Source organism: Archocentrus centrarchus, chromosome 4 (assembly GCF_007364275.1).
Source record: "Archocentrus centrarchus isolate MPI-CPG fArcCen1 chromosome 4, fArcCen1, whole genome shotgun sequence".
NCBI lineage: Eukaryota > Metazoa > Chordata > Actinopteri > Cichliformes > Cichlidae > Archocentrus > Archocentrus centrarchus.
In genome coordinates this window covers 28,445,150-28,460,311 of record NC_044349.1, presented here as the reverse complement: position 1 = coordinate 28,460,311, position 15,162 = coordinate 28,445,150, and the positions used below count along the sequence as shown (strand labels likewise).

Sequence of the window (15,162 nt, the reverse complement as noted above, 5' to 3'; positions counted from 1 at the left end):
TTTTCTGTTTATAGTTTATTTTTGCCTTGCTATATTCAACAAAAAATATATTGCCCATTTTATAATAGAACTACATAGCAGGACATTCTATCACAGATTTACAATGGCACAAGTCCAGTCTCTCTCCTAAGATACTCAAATTTCTGTCTTGCAAGAGGCTTTGTCAACATATCTGCCTTCACGTCATCTGTTGGACAGGATTCCAACTTGATTTCATTATTCTGCACACACTCATTCTTGAATGGCTCACTGGATTCTTTGCTATTGCAGTGGCTCACTGATTGTCCTCCAGAATCACTGTAAGAGCTGTTACGGCTGCGTGCCGTGATTAATCAGACTCTCACACCACTCGACATCTATGTGTCCTACAGTTGTATTTCCACATTTAGTTAAGCATGTGTAATTACCTGGGGTTGGAGTGAAGCCTGGAGGAGAAATTGTGTTACTGACTACTGGGTCAAGTTTTGAAAACTGAGCGCAGTGAAGTCCTGGAATACAATGGAAACCCTTTGGGTCATCTTTGGGGTGTAGGGGAGCAGGTGCAGTCCTTAGTTTGGGCCTAGGTGATGCACAAGCTACACAAGGCAACCAATTATTTTCTTGTGCCGTGCTCACAAGCCAATCTAACCATAAATTTCTATCAGCATAGCCAGTGGCTAAAGTTAGCGCCCCTTGTGTGGTTAATTTAGATAAGTCTACTTTCACTATTCCTTTCCCTACTGAGACTCCAGTCTCATTGTTACCTTTCTTTATATGTTTTTGTCCGGAACCTGGTTTTTGGCTAGTCTTTTTTTAGGGGTAATCAGATTGATTTTCATTAGGGCTTCGGGGTTTCTGCCCAAAACATCCACTCCTATCGTTAAATATACTTTCTTCAGTGACCGTCCTCTGACACTGTCTTGGGGATTTTTAGTCAAATTTGAAAATGTGAGTATCAATAACAAGCATTTCTAGTTGGATCAGAGTTAGTTTGTCTTACCAGTTTGATCTTTGACACCTCAGAATTTTCCGTGATTGGGGCGAGGATCCAGGGGCCCGTGTAGGCCCACACATGCTGCCATGAGGCACAAAACGTCTGACATCCCAGCCACCTGCAAGGCCGCTGTTGTCTCCCTCACATATCATCAATATCAGGAGGTGCACAAAGATATACATCATAGCCATTCCACGCTGATGGTTTTCCCCCACAATCAATCACTGAACACAAATCAAAAATCCAAGACACTTCAGTATTATAGGTATAATTTAATTCAATCCCACCAATATGGTGCAAGCACACATCATCTGGTCGTGTGCCTTTCTGCTGAGCTATGTCTCTTTTTGACCTACCTTGTTTGGGCATGTGTGTGGGACCTGGCATCTCCTCCTCCCTTACCTGACGTCTCTGCAAAGTTTCCCATATTAAAATAAGTAACACAATGGCTATACTGACACAAGTTAATCCTGCGATCAATTTCCCATTAAGCACTTGCATGGTTAGGTTGAAGTCAAATCACAACTTAAGATATTAAACTATGTCTTCAAATATTCTAACTATTCTGATTAAACTTTAGGTTATGTGAAAAATGAAAATAAAAAAAATAAAAATGAAGTGATAAACTCCTAACTGTCCTTTTTTTTTATGTCCTTCAATGGTTGGCAATACTGTCCTTGTATCAGGGCGAAACCTTCCCCCCGAGTGCGTTTAACCCTCACACCTTAGTCCATACCATTAGTCCTGCTGTCCAGTTGCAGTCACCTTGACCTGACTCCAGGTGTCCTTCAGTGTCCTGATTGGTTCTGCTGCTGGAACACAATTACTCCAGTGATACCAAGTGTCACCTTTACCCTTTAACCTTACTGCACACGTAGTGCGTTCGACCACTTGGTACGGTCCTCTCCACCTCGGCTCGGACCACTTCCTCTTGATGGCCTTGAGCCAGACCCACTCACTCGAATGTGGTGTTCCTTCCTTGGTCTGGTCTCCTGGTTGCGCCTGTTTAGAGAAATCTGAGATAATACTCATTAACTGATCAAAATTTGGCTTATGTTTCAGAGAAAAAGCCTCTCCTCTGGAAACTCCTCCAGCAGCTGGACCTGGAAATTGTAAGCCATGTGTTAGTTCATATGGGGTAAATCCAGTACTCCTATTCACCTCACTTCTGACCCCTAAAAGAGCAATAGGTAATGCCTTAACCCAAGTCATTCCTGTTTGTGCACATGTTTAAGCTAATTTGTCTCTTAATGTGGGATTCATCCTCTCCACTTTTCCTTGAGACTGAGGGTGATAGACACTTCCAAATGCATGTTTTAAACCCAGTGCTTTTTCAACTTGCTGCAAGTCTTTGTTTTTAAAGTGAGTTTCATTATCTGATCTGATTCTTTTTGGAAACCCATGTCTTGGTATATATTCATTGATCAAGAACTTCACCACTGATGCAGCATCTTCCCTTTTGGTGGGGATGGCCTCTGACCACCCTGTATACACATCAACTGGCACCAAAAGGTACCTTTGACCTTTGACTCTTTCTCCCATGTCTGTGAAGTCGATCACTACTTCCTGTCCGGGCATCGGAGAAATAGGGAATTTGCCTTGATGAGGCTTCACTGTACTTTTTACATTATATACATTACAAACTGTACACTCCCTTACAAAATTCTCAACCATTGCTGGCAAATGCGGATGCCACCTCTGGGTGAGTTTTCTCTCCATTGATTCTCTCCACTTCCTTCTCATGCTTAATTGGAGCATCGCTAGCTGTTCTGTAGCCTGCTCTTTCCCATTGACTAAGTTCTACATGGACCACCCCACACACATAAGCTGAGTCAGTGTAAATGTTCACAATTTTACCTGTTGCTTGTTGTAGGGCTGCTGTAAGAGCCAGGACCTCAGCCAGTTGGGCTGAAGGTTTCTCCAACACTCTTTCTGCTGTGACAGTTTCTGTGTTGCCATCTGGGCATTGCCTAATCACTGCATAGGCTGCTTTTAGCCCCTCGGTCGGGTGTCTAAAACAGCAGCCATCTGTGAAAAAATTCTCTTCTGCATTGTCGTTTGGTTCTCCTCTCAAGTCCTGTCTCATTTTGGTGTCTATTTCTACTCTCTCCTCACACCTATGTGGTTCTCCTTCACCTATCTGTTCGGCCATGTTGATTCCTTCATGTGTGTAGGTAATGTGTGCTGCACTTAGGATTTTCTCTAGCCTATTTTGTCTCAGAGAGGACATGGTAAATGCTGCTGAATTTACAAATGCCACAATACTGTGTGTGGTGAGTACCATTAGTGCATGTCCCATTACAATGTGTGCTGTTTTCTGTATCAATTTGGCCACTCCTGCTGCATGTCTAGCACATGGTGATTGCCTGATTTCTGTTGAGTCGAGTGCAACACTAATGTACATCAGTACCTGTCATCCACCCCCCTTTTTCTGGAAAATCACGCTGTCTGCCGTTTGTGCTTTTACAGAAACATCCAAGAAAAAGGGGTACTTATAATCTGGAGTAGAAAGATCAGCGGCACGTGCCAAGAGTTGTTTCAGAGAAATAAATGATTGTTCTGCTTCGAATGTCCAGTCAAGTTTTGCAGTGAGATTTCTCATGCCTTTTTCATTTACTAGGGCTCTGAGAGGGGCTGTGAGGTCACAGCAGTTCCTGCTAAACCCTGTGAGACCCAGAAAAGAGAGCACGTCTTTGACCGTTAGGGGCTTGGTGTGAGCCAAAATTGCAGATTTGTGTGCTCCAGAAACAGTGGAGCCTCGACCTGACACTACTTGTCCTAGAAATACAACCTCTGGGCGGCAGCACTGAATCTTCTGCCGGGAAACTTTAAACCCACACCTGTGTAAGTGTTTCAATAGTGACATTGTAGCTGTTAAGCAGCTGTCAGCTGATGGAGCAGCTAGCATTAAATCATCAATCAACTGCCTGTGGTTTGTGTCTGTATTGTGGAATCCAAATGGGTTCACTAGTTTGATAAGTGAATGTGACATCAGGAGTGTTGGTACAATACCTGACGTCTTCTGGGCCTGCCGACCATAGGTCAGGTGGAAGAGAGTCCAACAAAAACTGAGCTTGATTATGATCTGTACGCTCCCGGCCATGAGTCCTGGCCACATCCTCAGCTGCCAGTACAAAATTATCTTGTCCTGTATTAGCTATACGATAGGCCTTGAGTGAAGGTGAATACTTGACCTGTGTGATCTGAGTGGTCAGCCAGTCTGTTGTTTCAGCTGCTCTTTTAGACATAGCACCCAATTCATGGTCTGCGGCAACCATTAATGTAAAATGAGGCACAGCTGTGTCCTCCATCTTATACCACTGTAACTGTTCAGGTGTGATGTCAACCAGGGCGGCTACACCCTCAGGACCAGCAATGATATCAGTAGATGTCATTGACCATGTTGTATCCTGCAGTTGTTGAGAGAAAGCTTCAAGATAAACATCATGATCCTGACACTCACAATACAAGGTGACATGTATGGGGTCTGGAGGAGAGACGTAGGGGTGCAAAGCACGACGCCACGGGGACCACGAGAGAAAGCGTGAAAAGAGACCACCTCCTTCAAGATCAGGCTGCAGAAGTCCCCAATAAATCTATGCTAGTGGGTTATAAGTTGGAGAAGTGTCACATCCTTTTGTTGTGAGACACAACAAAAGGATGTTGATGTGTTTGGTTAGCCAGCTTCACTGGCAGAGGATGAGTGACAGGCAGATCAAGTGGTTTTCCCGAGAATCCAATTACTGATACACCGCTCACCTTTAATTTGACTTCTGGCTTGAGTGCACAGCTCAGTCACGTCAGCTAGCCGAGTTAACTAATATTTAACTTCAAAGTAAACAAAAGATGTGATGTGATGTGATGCTGATGGAAGTCACAATATTCAAGTGTCTCTCCTGCAGCTAGACTAGAAGCATTATTGTATGTATATAATTATTTAGAATTATATTTTTTATTTTTCTTACTGGGGATAGGTTAATTGGATACACTAAATTGCCCATAGGTGTGAATGAGAGCGTGAGTGTGAAAGGTTGTCTGTCTCTCTGTGTTGGCCCTGCGACAGGCTGGCGAACTGTTCAGGGTGTACCCTGCCTCTCGCCCTATGACAGCTGGGATAAGCTCCAGCCCCCTCTGTGACCCTGAACAGGATGAGCAGAAGCGAATAGATGGATGGATGGATGGATGGATGGATGGATGGATGGATGGATGGATGGATGGATGGATGGATATTTTTTAGGGCCCCTTCTGGAGGTCACTTTATCATCACTTTATTGAGCTTCTCATGTCCTTGGTAACTCCTGCACTTGATGGTGTCTGTGCAACTGGCTTGAAGTTGGCCTCTAGTGTTTTTCTCCACATTTCTATTGTGTTCCTGATGAAGGCTATTAGGGCCCTGTTGATCTTGTACAGTTCTAGGCATTCCAGGATCCATGTATGAGGCATGGAGTCATAGGCATCCTTGTAATCAATCCAAGCAGTGGACTGTCTTACAGTCTCGAGTGACTGCTCTATCTACCAGTAGCTGCTGTTTTGCTCCTGTGATGTTACTGCCAATTCCTTTCTGGTTTGCTCATTTACTGAGCCATGTGCCTGCTAATCTTAGCTGCTATGATGCCTGACAGGAGATTCCATGTAGTACTAAGGCAGGCTTATTTATTCACATTGCACAAATGCAGATGGGTCTTCAAACCCAAATTTCAAGTCACACTGTCCTAAGCAACTTGAACTTTGTTAAAAAGGTGGTACAATGCTATGTTAAAAGTGAAGCTTCTAAATACAGATGAGAGTGGTTTTAGCAGGAGCTAAGAGTGAGGCCCTGAGCATCCAGGAGAGTGAATACAACAGGCCTCAGTTTTATACTACTGATCTAAAGCATACAGTGTTCATTAATCCAGTGTGGGTGACTAATATAGATACTAATAAGTGATTTAAAATAGTAAAAGTAAAATACCAATATCAAAGTGATATTTTTCTAAAATATGTTAACTTAGAAAAGTATAATCTTTGGGTTTGGAGGTGTACAGCATCCAAAGGGTGGATATATGAGGAAGATTAAACCCTGAAGACAGACTGGAGAGACATCGCTGATTTAAAAGGCTTCAGACGGATGACTGTCACTGCACAGGAAAAGCTGAATGCTTTATCTTTTCACATCTGCGTGAATGTTCTGCAGCTGCAACTAAGAGGTCTATGAACAGCGAGGGTTTAAGATGACAGCATTAGATTTTATTGTCTGTGATGGTCGTATCCACAACCACACTACTGAAATAATTTGCTAATATTTATTCACACTTCATATTCATGGAGCTCAGATACAGATTTAAGCCCACCTCATTTTCACATTTAATTTTGCAGTCACTGAAGTTATATAGCAAACAATTAGCAACAATTGTATTCAGACCTGTTCAGGATGTACACTGCCTCTCACCCTATGACAGCTGGGATAGGCTCCAGCCCCCCCCGCGACCCTGAACAGGATGAGTGGAAGTGAATGGATGGATGGATGTATTCAAACCTGTGTTTGTGTGTTTGTGGGGGTGTGTTGGTCTGCTTTAAATGTTCTCTATGATGTTTTGTTTCCAATTGAATGCATTTAAAGTTTCTGTTACAAAAATTACTCAAATTTACACAAAATAAAGGTACTTAGTATATTTTGTATCAGCATGAGTGGGATTTCAGCTGAAGAGATGCTGCTGATTAGCTTTGTTGAACATGAATCATTCAAAGAGAGGTCAATTTATTGGCTCAGTTAGTTATCATATGCATGCTCCTCACAGAGTTGGTGCCTCTATTTTCATACCAGCAATATAATTCCTTGTGCCATATTTTTTTTCTTTTCATCTGATCAACAGCTGTAATGTTTTTAGAAATTCAGATGCCAACCAGAGCTTGTTAATGGATGATGTTACAACACATGTACACTTATTATAAAAACCCAAAACGACCCCTGCATGAATCTGCTTCCAGTGAATTTAGTGATTTTTTTTTTTTTTTTTTTGCATGCAGCCATGCACGTATTAAACACATAAGTGCATTTCATTCAAGTCAACTGGTTGCCAGAAAATTATAAACAGAGTGCGTTTCCCAATTTTCTGCTTAGTTGCAAGATCTTAAATCAGCCACATGAGGGAGCCTGCATCACATGTTGACAATCCAGTACCAGTAGTTTGCAGCCAAGGGAATGAGTCAGAATATCATGCCACCATTTTATTCTTTTACTTGTATTATAGCCCAGTTCTCCCTTTGATAACAATGTGGGTGACAGTGGGAGGACGGTAGTGCTGAGGGTTCTGAGCGTTGCTCAGATGAGTGCACGGAGTCTTTGCATTTTAATTTGCATTTAATTCTATACTTAAATATATGATTTACTGCGCATGAATCATCCTTCTTCTCTCCCAGTCGACATGCACCAGAAAGGGTAGAGGTGCAGTCAGAGCTGAAATGGACATAATGTGTAAGTCTCAGTGACTCCAGGTTTCCTTGACAACAGTAACATGGCAACAATCACTCCATATACAATAATCTGCCTTTCCTTTTTCTGCTCCTTCTCTTATTCCCATGCTGGGCTCTTTGAGTGCAGGTTTTTTAAAAGCTCTTTATTTCCCACCTGTCATCACTTACCCTTCACTATTTTTTGCTTACTACAATGAATCACCAGAAAGCTTAACCTGTAAATGAGTTATGAAACTGATGACTGTATCTGGGGCTTGGACTGTTTTTGTTGTGCTTTCCTCTACAGCGTAAAAAAGCACGTGGTAGCTAGTAAAATAACAGACCTCAAGGCCAGTGTGCACTGACTTTCTCAAGACTCAAAAAACAGTTTATTTAATTCTCAAAGCTGTGAAGGTGGCAGTTAAGTATCACTACTACAGTTTATTTACATGTTTCTACAACAATATTTTAATCTTTTTTCTGTGTCCAGAATTTCAATATCATCCCAAAGATGAACACCATTCTGCCTGGTTCCCTCTGCTGGGTGATCACTCACAACATTGTCTGTTGGCAAATTCTAATAACCATGACTGTAAATACTTAGTTTGTTTCCATATGCATTCCAACATGTCACAAAAAAAAAAAAAAAAAAAGTATTTGTGGTCAGAAACACATCCAGTAACAGGAAATAAAAATAAATAAATAACAAAGTCCCCAGAGGTGAGGAAAAGCAACATTTTCAGAATCTTTAAGGTCCTGAACATAATGACCCTCTGTAGTGTAGCATCTTAATGTCCCAGATGGTGGCAGCCCTGAGATAAACCATATATTTAACAGTTTCTTTTAAAGCTTGCAGCACATCCACAGTGCTGCTGTGGACGTGCTGGCACAGCAGTTACCACTTCAGTTCCACTGGATATTTCCCAGTCAGACAGGCAGTGCAGTGGCCCACTTTCCTGCTGGACTTGTTATTGGAATTCATTTTGTCCTTTTCATTATGGGAAGCAATACCCTCCTGGACAGCAGATACGAGGCCCTCCACAGTCAGATATTTCACACTGGCAGCACCTATAAAACAGGGTTAGAGTTAACACCTGGGTTTTCTGATGTACGTGACCTATCAAAGGAATTAATGGTAGAGGCAGTAAGTACACATTGTGCATTTCTAAATACCAATATAACCAGCAATGTCCTGAAACTCCGGCTTGTTGGCAATGAGCTCTTCCTTGGTTGGGATGTTGATGCCCATGTAGCAAGGGAACATGATTGGTGGAGAGGCAACTCTGATGTGGACCTGTCCAGGAGAATAATTAAGTTACTATAAACACCAAGTTAGTATCATGCAAAAGGTATTACACAGCATATTTCAGTCATTTCATACATGACTATAAAGCAAAACAATAATCCATATTATTTTTGTCTTGAAGACATCAGCTTAAAATTAAAAATGCAGAATAAAGTTAAAAAGAACAAAAAACCCCACAAAAACTCCAGTTTGTGTTACCATCCTAATCAACCAGCCTGGAGTCACTGTACCAAAATGTTGTGTGTGTCATGCCCAGTGGCGGTCCTAGCCTGTTTGGCGCCCTGGGCGAGCATCCCTTCCGGCGCCCTCCCACCCCTACCCCAACCCCCCATAGCAATCGCGCAGCAGCGCCTACCGCACTACTCCACTTGGGGGGTAATGAGCACCTGCTGTGTGGTGCATGTAGCTTTCTGCCATGGTCTGACAGACAGCTTTTAACTGAAGGTCTCCCCACCATCACAGGCACACTCAGAATTTCTTTTAAATTTTATTTGAAAAAACATGGAAGAAACTGAAATATTACACAGCTTCTGCTTACCTTCATCTTGCCTTATTTCTCCTGTTGTTCTTTTCTCTTTTTCCTAAACTGCACACCTGATGGCTTTGACCTTTTCCTTTCCATCTGCCGTAATTTGCACTGAAGCTGAATAGGTTATAACCACCGCCCATCCACAGGGTTGTCAGATCTGACTGACAGTTGCCAGCCCAACACAACAAAACCTCCATTGAAACTCATGTTAATAGCACCAGGTGTGATATATATTTAACTAGAAGCACTCAGAGAGCGCAAACCTCCGCCAAGGCCATAGGGTCACTGACGCTGTAATACGTGTATCTAAATACTTTGAAATAATCTTTCATCTTTCCCAGACAACAATAACCCCCTATCCCGCAATAGTGTGTTACCTCGACCAGATCGCGGCTCCTAACCGTAGTAGGGAGACCTCTGGTCTCTACTTCGCTTGGCTCGTGGCTGGTAACTAACTTGCTCATCCATGTGGGTCACCTTTAGCAAGGCGGAGAAATGCAGCAAGTCGAAGGATTTTAGCAACAGAACTTTTATTCCTTTTTCCACCGCCACCGAACACACTTTTTCCCTCGCGCTCATCTCCCACGCTAGCCCGCATACACACACACGGGGCAGAGAAAAGTGGGTGGTGTCTCTTAAAGGGGAAGGCTCTGCCTGTATCCCGCAATACTGAAGAATCCTTAAAAAAAATTCCTGGATCCAGATCGTGATTTGGATCGCCACCAAAATTTAATCACTTCTTCCTCTTGTCATTTCCAACCGCTCCACAAAATTTCAGTGACATCCATTCATAACTTTTGGAGTAATTCTGCTGACAAACAGACAGACAAACAAACAACGCGACCGAAAACATAACCTCCTTGGCGGAGGTAAATATACAGAGCTTTGGGTGAGTTGCCTTTATTTATAATTCAGCAGTTACTGTTGGCTGTAACCAGGCCAAAACTGTACAGGCATGAATGAATGAACCCGGCTGACTGTCTCACTCTCACGCCATCACTGCTTCACTTGACTCGCACCCCAGGCTGAGAGGAGAAGGGGGCGGGGCAGCGCTGTGTGTGTGTGACGATCTAGTGAAGCAGTGACAGCGAGACAGAGAATCCCCCGCCTGCCCCTTTCCTTCTGTTACAACCTGTCTGACCATTGCAGAAAGCTACATGCAATACACAGCAGGCAGAGGGCGCCCATTACCCCACAAGTGGAGTAGTGCGGTAGGCGCTGCTGCGGCGATCGCAATGCATTGGGGGAAGGGGGGCGGTCATGCCGCCCTAGATGAAATGCCGCCCTGGGCGGCTGCCCATGTCGCCCATATCAGAAACCGCCACTGGTCATGCCAACAACTATCTGCCAAACTCTCTTCAACCAACCTCTTTGGCACCAGCTTCCTTCAGCAGTTTAATAATGGGGGAAATTGTGTTGCCCCTGACGATGGAGTCATCAATGAGCACCACTCGTTTCCCAGCAAAGTTGTCGGTCAGTGCTCCAAACTTCTTGGCCACTCCGAGCTGCCTCAAGCGGGTATTTGGCTGGATAAACGTTCTTCCAACGTAGCGGTTCTTACACAGAACCTCGATGTATGGAAGACCAGACTGAAAGCAAGACAGGAGAAAAGCTAGTGAGAATGCAGGTCTACTATGTTGCATTACAACATTACTGAGGTAAAGCAGACACTGTAGCCACACCTGCTGAGCGTAGCCCAGAGCAGCAGGGGTCGCAGACTCTGGCACAGTGCTGACTACGTCTGCATCAGTCGGAGACTCGATGGCCAACTGCCGACCACAGCGCTGCCTGACTGTATAGACCATCTGTCCTGCAGTCCATTGATATATTATGTAGTGTTACTACAGTTAAGAAATGAGCAATGGGTAAGCATGTTTCCTATAATAAAGATTCATACCTTCAAAAATAGAGTCTGGCCTGGCAAAATAAACATATTCAAAAATGCAGAAGGCTGGGAGGTCTCCCTCAGGGCGGGGCACAACACTCAGAGACTTGACTCCATGTCTGGATATCTGGACTATCTCTCCTGGCAAGACCTCTCTGTAATACCTGTTAATCAGAAAGGACATCACAATATAATGACCGAAACATTAAATACACAGAGGCTAAAGGAACGTTGTTTCATTGATCTCACAGTTTGTTAAAGCTAAAATATTTCTGGAAGCAGAAAAAACCCCAAAAAAAGAAGATTTAAAAAAATAAAAATTGACTTACTTGGCACCAATAGACTGGAAGCTGCACGACTCTGATGACACAACCCAGCCCTCAGTGTCTTCCTCTTCAGCGCCTGCCCAGAAAAAACATGAATCAAGTTAATCATCCACCAGCTTACACATCTGACCTCTGGCAAAGGCTCAAAGCTCTGGCTCAAGCACCACTGACCTCTCATGAGGCCTCTTCTTTATCAGTAAACAAACATGTCTGTGTCCTGCATGCAGACTGTTTCTAATCAAACCGTCACACGTGGCAAATGTGGAGAATACCTGGGCCGTGTAGTTTAGAGATGGGAACAAGCCGTCCAATGCACAGCGGCCTATTTCCATAAGGATCACGCACGGCATAAATCACATCTTTGAACATGACCAGCAGTGAGTATGATGTTGGTGTTTCAGTCATGAGGTTTTTAATTCTACAATAAAAAATAAATAAATAAATAACAGTAAAACCAACATTAAAGTAGATGCAAAAATATTTGTGCTTATATTTATGCAACATTAAATCATAACACTCACCTTGCAACCCAGTCAGGTGAGTCCAGCTCCTCCATAGGTGGAGTCAGTGCCAGCAGCTGGGTGATGAGCTCGCTGTCTGAGCTGGTGGAGAGGCCGACACCATGGCGCATCACCTAAGAGGCATATTTACAATGACTGATTAAGGATCAATTAATGTTATTTCATGCAGAAAGAAATCTTTGGGAGAAACTCGTAATGGCAACGGCTGCCCCGCCCCTGGCTTCAAAGAGCCGCTCAACAGCCAAACTGGGAAACATACGTCAGCCAATCAAGTTGTTACATGGATGCAGTTTCAACTGTGTTTTGGCATATCTACTACAGGTAAGTCTAAACGTTGTTTTCTTGGCCCATTGAATCCATAATATGAATTAGCACCCTGGTGGGACGAGCCAGGCATCAGTGTCAATATTCCAGATGACTAGAATTGAGCCAGCAACCTTTTGCTTGCCAAGTGAACGTGTTAAACTATTTGAAAACAACTGTCTAAATAACCTCCTGGAGCCATTACCAAGATGGCTGCTGAGTATAAAGTTAAAACACTTGTGATCCATTACACTGACCAATTATTTAATTGGTTTACACATTGCATATAAAGGTCTGGCTTATACAACTTATACATGACACTTTGCTTATCACTGATAAAAATCTGTACAGTGTACTTGAGGAGAGACACTGCTGTGATACAGCTTTTGTTGGTCTGAACATGTTTCAAAGCCACTTAGGGGTAGAGATATTGAGCTGTTATTAGGGAAAAGGAACTCCCACCTCCAGCAGAACTTCGACAGCATTCCGAGGGAGACCGAGGACACAGAGTCTGAATGGACCATGTTCCACAATTCCATTGTTGAGGCTATTTTAGCACAAGAATCACTCATCTAGACAACCTTAAATTCAGCACTGCACTTACTCAGGTCCTCAGCAATACATGTGCAAGTTTGATATGGATTGGATGACGGGTTGTCAAAAGGTGAGGCAGACTTCCAGATTCATCATTAGAAAGATCGGTGTAATAATGCTTTATGTTTCAATATTGGTATCGTTTCTGGGCCTTCAATGTTTTGAGGTTACTTGGAGATTAAAAGAAATATTCTAATACCTATTTTTGCAAAAAAAAAAAAAAAAAAAGCAGCCTTTGAGAGCGTGCAAGCCACTCAGTAGTCAAACTAATTACTGGATGATAGATGCGGCTCCTAGTTGTGTATATATGGAAATGTTGGGATGCAGCCCATAACCTTAGTTAAGACTGGATCTAGCAAATAAATATTTCAGCAGTAAGTGAGACTGTGCAATGTTAATTGTCATTATGTCACATTGATATGCACAACATTCAGCTTGGACAAGCAGACAAGCCCTCCTCACCTTTTTCCGCAGGGCATGGGCATTAACCAGCTCTCCGTTGTGTGCTACAGCAATCTTGCCATGCAGTGTATCCACCACAAAGGGCTGGCAGTTCTGCAGCTCTGACATCCCAGTAGTTGAATAGCGTGTGTGACAAATGCCGAGGTTACCATGGCGCAGTTTAGTAAGAGCCTCGGGTGAGAAAGCGGTGCTCACTAATCCCATTCCCTAAGAAATGACAAGATTACTCTGTGAATGTTTTAACTTGCAAAAAGTATTACAAAGTAAACAGCAAGTGATATGTTTAAAAGCAGGAAATTAGCAATAGGTGTCTTAAAACAGGCCTGCAGAGGCTCAGACATTACAATACAGTGTGATCCTGTCCAGCTGTGTTATTGTATGTGACTAACAATGAAAATGTATTCAAAAGGCAACCCAAATACCTGCCGGGGCTGTATTTGAGACTCTGGGTTAAACTGTGCTTCTGTTTTCTCATAGAAGAAGCTTCTGATCATGATTCAGTGTTACCTTGTGTGCTGCATATGTGGGTGGACTGGCTCCATTACTTGTGACAATCCCAGCACATTCCTGCCCCCTGGATAAGCGCGCGCGCACGCACACACACACACACACACACACACACACACACACACACACACACACACACACACACACACACACACACACACACACACACACACACACAAAATGGCAGTGTAAATTGTCATATATCACTGACAAGTGTGTTAAGAATGACCTCTGCAAGATTAAACCAGAGTCAGGGTGTTAAATCTGCAATAGTTGCCTTGAGGCAAATCAAAACTGGGGGAAAAAGCGTTTCCAGGTCAGCTCAAACATGGAGAGAAGAGCAGAGAGACAAAGAAGGTGATACTGAGGTGGGGGAGGAAATAGGCTCAGTTGAGAGGAAGTGGGGGGAGGTAGCAGTGCTGGCTCCACTCTGTGTGGGATCATTCCAATTATTGACCAACCTTATTCAAACTCTGCTCCTGCCTCCTTCATCCATTTCCAGTGTTACTTGCAAAAATTAAAGAAATGACACGTGGCTCAAGACTTTTGCACAGTACTGCATATGTAATGGACTTCGCTTTTTGCAAAAATGGCTCAATCACTTTTCAACCAAATATTCCACCTAAAGTGAAAATCTATAATTTCATTAGCTAGTGTGGTAACTTTTCGGGCGTTACTAATGCTGAAGTAACCTTTTCCGTTACTTACCTGTGCTGTAAGGCCACCAACCCCAAAGTTAAGACCTGAGCCACGTCCAGTTGAGTGGGCCACTCTCCGGCAGCGACACACCCGAAAACCCCGCACTCCTCCCCGATACCGGACTCCTCGAACTCCATGCGTGCCTCCGTTAAACTGCAGGACAGCCTCGTACCTGGATGCCTGAGATATTCGGTGTATTACGGTAGCACAAGGCATTCACAAGGTACTGCTGTCTGAACGCACACAAAAGCATCCGCTTCTCTCAGATTTTACCACGTGCACTTCACATTACGTAACTAAACCACGTGGGCTAGAGCGAAAATTCAAACGCTTCGTGAAAGAGGAGAAGTCGAGTTTTACGCAACATTAATTTACGGTACATCATCGGAACGCACGAAAACAAAGACGCTCCATTCACAGGAAGGATATGACGGACACACGGAGCAGAGACGGAGGGCGTGTGGAGAAGCGGAAATTTCGATTTCGAAATATTTTTTTCGTTTTAAACTGTTGCTACATCGTCTTAACTCCCAATAATATAAAATTGACAGCTGAGGTTATTCTGAAAAAAGGGGCAAAAGCAGTTGCAAGTCGACCTGTGTGATACATGGTAAATAAAGGGTGT

The 15,162-nt window shown here is 43.4% G+C and overlaps 2 protein-coding genes across 4 annotated transcripts in view; one reads left to right on the top strand and one right to left on the bottom strand.

Moving 5' to 3' along the window:
* LOC115779111 (multifunctional protein ADE2-like) overlaps nt 1–15,162 on the top strand; it is a 69,685-nt gene that overhangs the window by 52,974 nt on the left and 1,549 nt on the right. The gene's annotated exons all lie outside the window — the stretch shown is intronic.
* On the bottom strand, nt 7,827–14,815 carry LOC115779114 (amidophosphoribosyltransferase-like). 3 transcript variants are annotated; one of them, XM_030727601.1, is made up of 11 exons: nt 14,547–14,815; nt 13,839–13,905; nt 13,332–13,538; nt 11,973–12,085; nt 11,724–11,869; nt 11,455–11,527; nt 11,138–11,289; nt 10,923–11,050; nt 10,608–10,829; nt 8,579–8,699; nt 7,827–8,473 (listed from the first exon to the last, which is right to left on the bottom strand). In XM_030727601.1, exons 1-11 carry the CDS (start codon nt 14,672–14,674, stop codon nt 8,301–8,303), a joined length of 1,530 nt encoding a protein of 509 aa, XP_030583461.1. In that variant the 5' UTR covers nt 14,675–14,815; the 3' UTR covers nt 7,827–8,300. The 3 variants fall into 3 exon arrangements, with proteins under 3 accessions (XP_030583461.1, XP_030583460.1, XP_030583462.1); XM_030727600.1 differs by lacking the exon at nt 13,839–13,905; XM_030727602.1 differs by lacking the exon at nt 14,547–14,815 and having other exon boundaries at nt 13,754–13,842.

Excerpts from the sequence above, each read along its gene's own strand:
- LOC115779114 (XM_030727600.1), bottom strand. The coding sequence starts at position 14,753 with ATGCCTTGTGCTACCGTAATACACCGAATATCTCAGGCATCCAGGTAC. Across the intron at positions 11,290-11,454 it reads TTCCAGTCTATTGGTGCCAA|GTATTACAGAGAGGTCTTGC; the intron begins GTAAGTCAATTT and ends TCTGATTAACAG. Across the intron at positions 8,700-10,607 it reads AGGAAGCTGGTGCCAAAGAG|GTCCACATCAGAGTTGCCTC; the intron begins GTTGGTTGAAGA and ends TCTCCTGGACAG.